At 41.6% G+C, this 12,331-nt stretch overlaps 1 protein-coding gene across 1 annotated transcript in view; it reads right to left on the bottom strand.

Annotated features, from left to right (window-relative positions):
- LOC113406933 (glucose-fructose oxidoreductase domain-containing protein 2) overlaps positions 1-7,848 on the bottom strand; it is a 32,348-nt gene extending 24,500 nt beyond the window's left edge. The window contains exon 1 of the mRNA XM_026653846.1: positions 7,590-7,848. Coding sequence (XP_026509631.1) covers positions 7,590-7,848 — 259 coding nt within the window. The remainder of the gene's footprint in view (positions 1-7,589) is intronic.
- Between the last annotated feature and the right edge of the window lie 4,483 nt (positions 7,849-12,331).

Here is a 12,331-nt window from a genome sequence, read left to right as displayed (position 1 = left end):
CTATCCAGAGTACTTCTCTACTCCGGCAGGCCTTAGGGGCTACACATGGCTGTTCTGGGCAGGGCTTCAAAGCTTCATAGGAATTGCACGAAAGGGAACCCAGCAGCCATGCGCTAAGCCCCACAGCTGTGCCTCTCTGGGTCAGGGTGACCAGATAGCAAGTATGAAAAATCAGGATGGGGGTGGGGGCTAATAGGCATCTATATAAGAAAAAGCCCCAAATATCGGGACTGTTCCTATAAAATCAGGACATCTGGTCACCCTACTCCGGTGCCAGGGAGCACTAAATAAGTACTCTCTCTCTTAGAAAAAAGAACAGGAGTACTTGTGGCACCTTAGAGACTAACAAATTTATTTGAGCATAAGCTTTCGTGGGCTAAAACCCACTTCATCGGATGCATGCAGTGGAAAATACAGTAGGGAGATATTTTATCTATCTATCTCTTTCCCTACTGTATTATACACACACACACACAGAGAACATGAAACAATGGGTGTTACCATACACACTATAAAGAGAGTGATCAGTTAAGGTGAGCTATTACCAGCAGGAGAGAAAAAAAATGTTTTTGTAGTGGTAATCAAAATAGCCCATTTCCAGCAGTTGACAAGAAGGTGTGAGGAACCGTAGGGGGGGGAAAATAAACATGGGGAAATAGTTTTACTTTGTGTAATGACCCATCCACTCCCAGTCTTTATTCAAGCCTAATTTAATGGTGTCCAATTTGCAAATTAATTCCAATTCATCAGTCTCTCGTTGGAGTCTGTTTTTGAAGTTTTGTTGGTGTAATATTGCGACTTTTAGGTCTGTAATCGAGTGACCAGGAAGAGTGAAGTGTTCTCCAAGTGTTTTTTGAATGTTATAATTCTTGATGTCGGATTTGTGTCCATTTATTCTTTTGCATAGAGACTGTCCGGTTTGGCCAATGTACATGGCAGAGGGGCATTGCTGGCACATGATGGCATATACCACATTGGTAGATGTGCAGGTGAACGAGCCTCTGATGGTGTGGCTGATGTGATTAGGTCCTATGACGGTGTCCCTTGAATAGATATGTGGACAGAGTTGGCAACGGGCTTTGTTGCAAGGATAGGTTCCTGGGTTAGTGTTTTTGTTGTGTGGTCTCTCCCCACATACTACTTCAGCCCTTCACTCCCTGCCTGTAGGGGCTTGTCTACACAGGAAACTTATACTGGGATAAATAAGGTGTGAATTTAAACTGCTATAGTTATACCAGTATAACTCTCACTGTGGACACTCTTATTCCAACATAAGAGTGTCTTTTTTCTGTTCAGTTTGTGTCACTTTGGCAGAAGTTTAAGCTAAATCAAAAAAGCTACCTGTTCTGGAATAAGATTGTTCACAAGGGCAGTTATACTGGTATAACCGGTAAATTGTCCTGTGTACATGCGCTCTAGGAGCTGGTTCTTGCTGTTCTGAACCACCCAGGATCTCTTTCTCTGTCTCATGCTCTGTCCTTTAATGGCAGCACTTCTGGAAAAGCACTGAACTCCCCCTTGTGGTAAAAACATACAGGAAGGAAAGTGAAATGGGTGGACAAGTCAAGGAACTGGAATGTGTTGTTTTTGTGGATTGTGTGGCAGAGAGATTTAGGCAAAATGGTAAACTATATGGGCATTTGCACAGCAGAATAACTGTTACATACAGGGTCCTGACAATTGTAGCATCTCTATGATGATACTACACCCAAGTTATCTTTCACAGTAAATTGCAAGAAAAGTTGTTTACACAGAGTTAAGGTTGCCCGGTGATAGCACATGCCCTTCCAGAATGGCAAGTTCAGCAAAACTCAACCTTCTGAAAACCAGGGGCTACACAGTTAAGGTAAATGCCCATGCAACCTTAACTCTACCCTCTTCAAGCGATGCCCCAATATGCCCATAACACACTCACTCCCACTTTGCCTTTTCACTATAATTGACAGGCGCTACCTGCACTTGCCCTATGCTCGAACAGAGAGCCTGCTCCCCCGATCAAATACCACACTTGTAAAATTTAACAACCACTTCATACCCTTTTACAACCCCTTCACACTAGAACTCAGGATACCCCCTAAACCTGTAATTTCCTCTGCCCATCATTAAAGCCACTGACTGCTCTCTTATACCACCTCACTACTGAGGATACCTATGTCAAGACCACCCCAGTGCCCTGCTATTGACAGAACCTACATAATTCTGTACTGAAACGATGCAGACTGGAACCTCAAGGTACATATAAACCTTTTCCCTTTGATAACACACGGGGGGGAGGGGGGAGATGACTCAAACCCAGATCTCCTCATATCACAATCACAGCTCTTCCAAGCTGCTCCAACTTATTCCTCCACCATGCAACAGCTACATCTAACACAGTGAATATAGCTGGAGTGTGTACAGAGAATTACTAGTGGCTATTGCCTGCACCAGGCAGGTAGAGTTAACTCTATGTAGGCGTTTACCTTAGCTCTGTATTTCCTGGTTCGCCGAAGGTTGATTCTGCTGAACTTGATGTTTTGGAAGGGCATGAGCTATCACTGGGCAACCTTAAATCTGTGTTAATGACGTTTTTTGCTATTTAATTTGGTAGTTTTTTAAACAGAAAAAGAAATGTTTGTTGGTGGGCGTCAACGGTCATTTAGACAGTTGTAGTTCTCACTGAGGCTTGCAGTGGATATGCTACCTCAGATATGCTATGGCTAGGCAATAATCAAAAGACCTAGCTTTTAAACAGTGCTTTTCATCAGCAGATTTCAAAGAATTTTACTTGGATTCACCCCCAAAAACAAACAAAACCAAACCAAAATCCCTGACAGGCAGATTTTCGCAACCTGCCTTTTCCAAATTTCTGCCCAACATGGGACTCAAATTGATATTAGCTGGGTAGGTCAAGTTCAAAGTACTACTGCTGATCCCCTTGAGCTACCCAGCTGGTGTTAATAATCCTGTTGTCAGTGCATGCTCAGTGTAACCTTTAAGGTGTGAGAAAAGGCTCATGAGCCTTAGTGTGCCTAAAGAAGTCAACTTTTTCAATCAAATGACATTTGAATGTGATTTCCCCCAAAGGGCAGCATTCTGTTGGGGTAACTCAAGTGTTTGGGACCCTGGAGCGATGAGCTGAGCCCAGAGGTGAAAGTAAGCCGGTGCGCCGTACCGGGGTGGATTGGCTTCCCCTGGCGGCAATTTAAAGGGCCTGGGGCTCCCAGCAGTGACTGGAGCCCTGGGGTAGCGGCGGCGGGGCGCCAGCGAATATTTAAAGGGTCCGGGGCTCCGGCCGCCGCTACCGCCCCGGCCCTTAAAATAGCCGCCGGAGCCCCACCGCCGCCTCCCCAAGGCTCCGGGGACGATTTAAAGGGCACGGGGCTTTAAAGGCCCCGCCTCTTCTGGTTGAGGCCCCACCCGCTCCTAAGGGCTCCGGAGTACCAGTAAGTCCTTTAAGTTATTTTCACCCCTGGCTGAGCCCTGGGTTTGATCTCTCTCCGTGAGCAAAAATAAGTTGCTAGAATCTGTCAGCGTTAAGAAAAGTCCGTCTCTCTCTCCCCTCCCCCCCAGAGGCTGCATTTTAGGAAACCCTGGGTCAAATGGCCCTAAATTTGGATCCACAACAGAACCCCGAAACCCCATGAAGCACACCACATTTCAAAGCAATCCAAGTAACCATGTACATTTTAAAGCACTTAAGAGTTGAGCTTTAAACAGAAAGCTGGTCTTAAGGTTAACTATAGCAGAGCTCTTGCTCTGCTATAATCCATGAATTTAGTCTTGGCCATTTTAATATTAGTGTGAAGAAAGTGTGTGCACATTAGATACCTCAACGAATTATTAATGGGATATGGAGCCTTTCAGCGGTTCATATACAGCCCAGGTTGTTAGAGAATAAAAGTCACCTGAAAGCTGTACAATAATCTGTCAAGCAGCTGGCAGGTCCATCTTTTAATTTTGAGAACATCACACTTTGCACACTTCTGACCAGTCACAGCAGAAAGGCTCAGGGCTATACAAAATAAACTCCCCCTCTTGCTCCTGAGTGGGGTGGTCCCTTTAAGGTCAGGGCTTGTGCACACTGGCAGCTGAGTTGCAGGAAGATTATGCTACAAATATTCTGCAACCCTACAACCACAATCCTTGACGCGCCTATTCAGTGATTAACTGACATGGCTGCAGTTTCCAGAACTGTCTATCCAGCACTTTTCACAAATACCAGATTCACTTCAGCTTGCCCCTCCTGCCTCCAAACGTGTAAGTTACAATGTTGACCCCATCACCACCAGTACTGCTACTTATCCTACATTAAAATGTCTATCACAGGAAATTTTTAAAAATCCTAGGGTACGTCTACACTACCTGCCGGATCGGCGGGCAGGGATCAATCCAACGGGGATCGATTTATCGCGTCTAGTCTAGATGCGATAAATCGACCCCCGAGTCCTCTCCTGTCGACTCCTGTACTCCACCGCCACGAGAGGCGCAGGCAGAGTCGATGGGGGAGCGACAGCAGTCGACTCACCGCGGTGAAGACACCACGGTAAGTCGATCTAAGTACGTCGACTTCAGCTACGTTATTCACGTTATTCCATCTATGCAGGAATGTGATAAACTCAGTCCAAAATGCTTTCCTTTATTTTGCTACTTCCTGTTTACACAAGCTCTGAAACACAAAAATCCTCCCACTGCTTGCGATAAGGAGATGGAAAAGCTGTATGCAAACAGTAATAGTAATATACTTGGTCAACATCACAGGACACCTGCTCCAGGAACGACAAGGGTGAATTATCTAAAAATGCAAAACAGTGATAGAGCCCTTTTCTGTCTACCTCAAGACAAACATACATTTAATGTAATTGTAATACATTATCCCACAAAGCCAGACTGACAAACAAAGCATACATCACAAAGATCTCTCTTATCTTTCAAATAAGTAAAAACCCACCTAAGCCAAGAGACAGCAGCTGAATGGCTCCCTCTTTATCTACTCCATAAATCAACTCTTTAAAGGATCAGCAAGGTAGGTGCAGCCATGTTGGCTCTGGTGTCCTGAACAAATTCTAATTTGAGTTTTTCTAATATTCTGCCTCCCTAAGTTCCGAAGCCATTTCAGTTAGATATGTTTCTTTTTGCTTTCTACCTTAAACTGATGCATTCTATCAAGAGGTGGCTGCATTTCAGTTGTGGGCAATATGAGACACATTTTATGAAGTGGCTTTAGATCCTTTGGGGTGAAAAGTGGTACATAAATGTAAAATAGTTTCTTGCCTTACTGGTTACTTATTAGTCATGCTGGTCTTAATTCTGATTACTGTCTAGGCATTGATCAGCTATGCCTTGCTCATGGCTCAAAGTTAATATTAGAATGTCACTTATGTTAGGACTGTACCCCTACGTGTTATTGGATTGTTGATTAACTGTTTATGGTTACCAATAAATTAAAAAAATGTAAACTAATATTAGTGCCACCTGGTACCACTGCCTCCTCCCATGGCCAAACACCTGACATGGTGAGACTGGCTTTCATTGCACAGCAGTCTAGCCATTCTCAGTTCCCCAATCTCCCAGCTGGTAAAGCACAAGTTTGCCCCCAGCCACATACAATTCCCTTGCAAAAAGGCTCTAGATGTAATGATTGCTATTTTAATGCTGATATCCTAACAGGCATACTTGCCACCTCTGAGCCCATCATATAACAGGTGTTCCTCCAAAATTCTGGACCAAGGAAGAACATTTTTGGTAGTATGCGCATGCTTCTGGAATTTGGTCCCACCAGAAATGTGTTTAAGGAACATCCTAGACAAATTTAGAAAAAGCTGAAAGACAGGAGAACTAGTAATTATCTATTGACTCTGAAATGGGCGCATCAGACAGTCTTTAGATGAGACCACTTCAGGGAAAATAAAAATAAATGAAAAGTAAATAATCCTCTGCTGTTCCAGAGTTTATTTGTTGATCTCTTAAAAGCCATCAGTCCCTCTCTTTTCACTTTTCCATTAACTGCATAAACACTTGTCTCACAACTTCATTTTCTTCACCTCCTTTGATTGGAGTGATGCCATTTAATGTTTCCTTACCTTTGAGGGATGGGAGTTTTATTAACAACCTAAATTTGTCTCGTGTTCAGCTTAGTTTACCAGAAAAGGTTCAACCACATAAATTCATCTCACTTCATGTGTAACCTGCAGAGGGTATCATAGCAAGTGAAACGGTCACCATTTAAACAGCATTTAGAAGAGATTTTAGCATATTTCAAGCAATGAATTCTCACGTGTACATTAAATTTTCCATCGGAGTAGTTCCTTGGGACCTAGGACTAGCAGTAATAAAGCACTCAATACAAGTCTAACAACAACGTGAAGACAAAACCCAAAGATCACCTCCCCGAACATTTGACTGACATCTTAGAAGGGTTAGCATGAGATGTATACTTCAAAAACAAGTTACTTTAGCACAAAAATCTACTTAAAAGGCAGAGAATAAAGGATTACCCTAGCTGATACAGCACGACATATTCCCCAATCCTATAAACCCATTCACTTTGATCTCTATTAAGAGTCAACAAGAAGTCGAACTTTAGATTTACAAGACTATATATAGGCACTCACCACCCTGTATAAAAACATTAAGGTCAAGAAATCAAAAGTTAGGAAGTTGGGGAACTCAAATTGCCTATGCAACCAGTTCCCAGTCTCCTTGTGCAGCCAGTCCCAGTATCTCTCCCTCTCCACACCAACTCTCAGCCCTCCCCCTCCTGAGTTCTTGTCCTAATCCACTTCTTCCACCCTTATCTTGGCTCAGCCTTTGCCCCCTCTGTGTTTCAGTCAGGAGGATTCCTCCTCATATACCATGCTGCCAGGTGCCAGCAGAGAGCAACAAGAGATACTCTCCAGGCTTTCCATTCGTATGTGTAGTGCCATAGGAGCCAGCAGCAACTAGGAGCCAGGCAAGTCCAGCTCAACCCCTGGATGGAGCATGCTCAGTACTGAATAGTCAAAGAATTTAGCTGCCAAGCTCACAAGTCTCTTGAGCATCTGCAGATTTTTTCAAAACCTCATCACTTGGTCAAATTTGGTCATTTTTTTAATGTGAACAGCAAACAAACAAAAAATCCCTCAGCTGGGGGGGAAGGGAGATGGAAGGAAAGCCAGCGCCACACCACCCCCAAAAAATTTGAAGTCCCTGCTCCACAGCATGGGGGCGCTAGAGCTTCTCAGTTAAACCCTTGTAAAAAAATTTTTTGAACATGGGCAACAAAATATATTTTGCCCTAATCTCATTCTCCAAAGTAGCTGACCGTTTTTTCTGAAACTTTCCAAAACAATTCAGCCTGAGGCAGATACCCAGCATGGGACATTTCAACCTAAACAGTTAAAGTTATAAGAAACTATAAATAGGGTCTTCTAATGGGAAGTGTCAGGTAACTAACTACAGGCAGCACTACCAGCTTCAAATACAACACAATTTAGAATGGTGTATTTATAGTACTACTGATTATTCATTGACAAGTCAACAGCTACAAATTTAAATCTATTACAAAGTGTTTTTTCAATCAGATAGTCAAAAAAACCTTTTGCTCTGACTTAAAAGAGAAAACACAGTACCTAGAGCTTTCACAGCAATTTGCCGGGTTAGCGGTGGAGGGATGTTGATGCAAACCAAATCTACATCCTGGTGCAGCAAGACATCATCAGTCCGACTTGTGTAGAACTCAATGTTCATTTCCTCTGCTAGCTGCTTTGCTTCCTCTTCAGTCTTCCCCCAAAGTGCTTCGATAGAGAAACCCTCTGCTCTCAACAAAGGTACCAGTACCCGGGCAGTGCTGCCAGTCCCAAAAACGCCCACTCCAGGCAGCATTTTCATTCCGTGTTCACTCAAGCCTCAGTGTCCATATGTAGACCGCCAGCATAAGGTTTAGCTCCTCAGCCTTCCATCTCAACCACAGCTCCTAAAACAGCAAATGTTACAGTTGGATATTACCAAAGGGTACATTTTTACATCAAATGCATTCACTACTGAATGTTAGTGTCTACCATTTTGATGTCATATGCAAAATGCTGAGAGACTCACTCAAAGTGAAATCATAGATAAACCTAAGATAGAGCAGCAAAAACCAGCAGACTAAAAGGAGATCCACAGTGCCCTTGTCTTTAATGCAAAGGTGTAACAGAGAAACAACATCTTAATAGGTGAGCTTCCAAGAGGCTACCTGGCTCAAGATGAAACACTGCATACGGAGATAGTCTTAATGGCCACATCTTCACATTAAAGATGCGGGAGAATACCATATGCCTCATTTTTTGCCCACTTGGTGAAGTCCCCAGGTAATCTGGCACGGTTCAGTGAAGTTTAGACATGCCAGACCTATGGTCTCTGTGTTATAAATGTAGATCTCTATAGTCACACACAGATAAATATACTGTTCTGAACAAAACATATTCCAAGTAATTATGTTGGTAAAATGTCAAGTGTGGTGGGTCTCTGTTTAACTATAAGCACTAAAAATAAATGATACAAGAGGAGACAGAGGGTACAGCCACACTACAATTTGGGAATACAGTACCATCCAGACTGTTGATGTCAGCTGAGAAATAAAGATATTGGTTTTCAGATTCCAAGACCAGAAGGGACCATTGTGATCATTTAGTCTGACCACTGTGTATAAACCACAGGTCATAAAACTTTCCCAAAACAATTCCTAGAGCAGATCTTTAGAAAAACAGCCAATCTTGATTTAAAAATCATCAGTGATGGAGAATCCACTAAGACCCTTGGTAAGTTTAGGAACGTAGGTACAGAGAGGAATAAGTAATAGAAAGCACCCTTCTAAAGAAGAGACATAAAATGTCTAACAAAGAACCAAACAGAATGGTACTACAGCCCTGCTAATCTTGGCATACATCCATTACTAAAACCTCTCCTGAACGTAGATTCTAAGCCTGTGGCAATGCAAAGGCAGCAACCTTTCATATGAAGGGTTAAAGGGAAGCACTACAGCAAAGAACAAAAAAACCTATCAAGCTATTTAACCATAGGGAAACTCAGTATCATCACTGCACAATAAGATTTAGTTAAAAGCAAAGTTTTAACAACCAATATGATGAAAGTGTTCTCTTCAGTGAGAGTAAGGAGAAGGAGGTGTACTTAGTGTATGTTTTTATTCCTTCCCACATTTTACATTCTATGCCTGATTCATTCCATACACAACCATTAGTGCCTTGTGGCAGTCCAAATATAAATTCTTTGTGCATCTGATGCCTAGCTGATGTAATTCCCTTCTGCCCAATTTCCACATCAGCAATTGTCTAACTAAAATACCTCTCAAAGTGTCTATTAGTTATCACGGCATTATTTTAGGTTTCACACAGTGAGGGTACAGTACCTTGGTACATGTAAAAAGTACTTTAAGTTAAGCAGTGTGAAACGAAGTAAGCATGGGGAGACATGACAATAAAATGAAGTTTCACAACTCTACTTTAACAGGAAAACTAATGGATAGTTTGTATTCTTGATGCCTACTATATGGAAGGATGTTCCACAGCATTTATCTATAAAAAGCTTCTTTCCATAGCAAACACTGTCTCCTTAGTGTGTTTGTTCTGCTTAAGCTTTTTTACTCCAGCCAGGATCTCCCCTTAAAATTTGCTCCAGTGCCACTGGTAGGAAGTTTTACTAAACTTAGTTGATTAGAACAGATAGAACATTTTTTCTTGAACTAGTAGTTTATATAAGATCTTTCCCATTGATTTTTAAATAAAAGGTATTTAATTACAATAACTACATGATCCTTAACAATAAAATTATTTTTGCTCACACACATTTTAAAAACCAACAACTCAGTTTGCAGGTGTACAATAGATGAAAAATATAGTATGAGAAGCGGTTCATATTGTATTTCTGGTTTAACATTTGTTTAAGTTACATAAAAGAAAAATGAGTTAATAACTAAATATAAATATGAAATCAAATGAAAACTTGTTACATTTCTCATCTTCATCACTGTAAACAATTCCAGTTTATATGTAACTATGTTTTGTAAAAAGTTGCCATGTGTAATCACTCCACATATCTTGTTTTATATATTCATTTTTCTGTTGCTGAAATATTAATCAGATGCTATTATGTTTCAGTTATATAACCCCTAAGTTGGTATTTTGCAAGCCCCTTACCAACCAATATACTTGCATTCTAAAAGATGATCGCCATCGCCAATGTACCAATGCCCATTTACTTTCTTAGATGTTCTTGTCCTATTTATGGCTACGCAGAGATATTATTTGTTGCTTGGGCTCCTTAAGAGTGTTCCTTTAATAGGTTTTTATTTCCCTATAAAGTGGAAACCTATGGAAATTAAGGCTCTTACCACACCCCTCTTTCTCTAAGTGCATCAATATGTTGACATTTTATTGATAAATAAAATATTTAAAAATGAAAATAAGAACTATCTATACAGAGCTGACACTTTACTGAGCACCAGATTTTGCAACCTTTACCCATGTTGAGAAGTACCTTACTCCTTGAATAGTCCTCACTGATTCAATGGGACTATAGGTAGAGTATTGCTCTACTCAGTGTGTGAGTAAGGGGTATCACAATCCGGCCCTTAGTGTCATTGTTAACTAAAATGCGAGACCATATTGAGTAGCACTGTTAACCTGAGATTATTTCCTTCATTTCTCCTGCCCAATACTGCATTATACCTGCTATTGCAATGAACTGATTTCTCCACCATCCATCACTGTGATTTACATTTTAATGTGCTTTTGCTGACCAATTTACAGAACTCCTGTGACTTTGTCTCTAGTATTCCAACACACAAATGTGTGTAAATTTGTGTTTGTCTAACCTAGAGTTGCCACCTTTCTAATGGCTGGTAACCAGACCCTGAGGCCTCACCCCTTTCTCCTCCTCTTCCCCCAAAGTCCCGCCCCTTTCTCCGCCAATTGCCCCCCACATTAAAAAAAAAAACGGACATCAGGGCTTGTCAAATGGCACCTGGACACACAAGCCAAAACCTGACTGTTCAAGTGAAAACTGTATTGGTGGTGACCCTAAATTAATTGGAACTATGTTTCCTTCTCTGTGTTTAGGAAGCCTTTTAAAGGGACCACATTTCTCTGGTTCAGAGACACACACAGAATCGGGGGGGTGATAAAAGCTTTCTTAGATTATACCTAAAACACCCTACAAGGGCCAGAGCAAGACTGTCCCTGATGACATTACAAACAAGATACAAAAGCAAAGGTGTTTCTGCCATGTTAGAAAACTATTTCAGTCTACGATAAAGGCACTTCCAATATTCAGCTTCAGTTTTCCTTTACTCTGGCCCACACTGAACAATTCCTCTCTCTTCATGGCATTTACCCCCAGCAAACACAGATACTCCTATACAGTTACTATGTCCCCACATTTGCCAGGCATTTAGCCAACCCAGACATAATTAGTTCTTATAATCTTTCCTGATAAAAACCAGTCTCTCCAGCTATTTATTTAATGTCCTTCTTTGAATTTCCTCTGCCCAAACCTGTCTGTAGTATTTGAAGTGTTGTCTCACCAGAGCTACATGAAAGGCAGCCCCCTCCCCCCATCCCGACACCCCTAGAGTCCAAGCTTGGGCTTTGGGGGGACTGTTATATATCCCATTGCAAGTTCGCATCCAACGTCATGTCCACTATTGACCTTTTTCAGGGTTACAAAGTCAGGTACATTTCTTCTTTTAAAACAGTATGGAAGGATTTAAGTTTGCTTTTCTTGAAAAGCTCATTTTCGGAGAGCAACGGTCTCCTTTCTAAGCTGAAAACGGGGATGTCAAAGAGAATGGTTGACAGACCCTTAGCAATAGCAGGTCAAACAGGAGTACTGTGCTGAAAACATGCCTACAAACCCTTCCATAAGCAACAAAAAGCATCGTCCTTTTGGTAAGAGAGAAAGAGCAGAGCACCATTTACCGTGTTCCCTACACATCTTCCCCTCCTAGAAAAGCCACCTTGTGAGTTAAACAGTAAATGGGACTGTACATTGAAAGGAGAGTCTCACTATTAACATAGCAATTTTTTTTACAAGTTACTAGTGCTTAGTAAGCACTTTGGAGAAAAGACTGGGTCTCCACATACGTTCACGCAGTGCCTAATCAGGCCTCTGGGTACTATATTTGAATTTGTGACAGAAGTCAGTCAGAGAAATAGCAAAGCAAACCCAGCACCACTGAACTTTTATTTTGCTTGAGGTGTATAAATGTTTATGGAGGCTATAAAACGTTACCAGATATTTACCCAATGTGCTTGACATCTATTCATTGTTCTGTGTGCTGGTACTCATATAGTGCCATACTCCTTCGCTTTCTTTT

Source organism: Terrapene carolina, unplaced genomic scaffold, assembly GCF_002925995.2.
Source record: "Terrapene carolina triunguis isolate 2854851 unplaced genomic scaffold, T_m_triunguis-2.0 Scaffold166, whole genome shotgun sequence".
Lineage (NCBI taxonomy): Eukaryota > Metazoa > Chordata > Testudines > Emydidae > Terrapene > Terrapene triunguis.
Note: the sequence above shows the minus strand (reverse complement) of the source record. Positions and strands in the feature narration are given on the sequence as shown.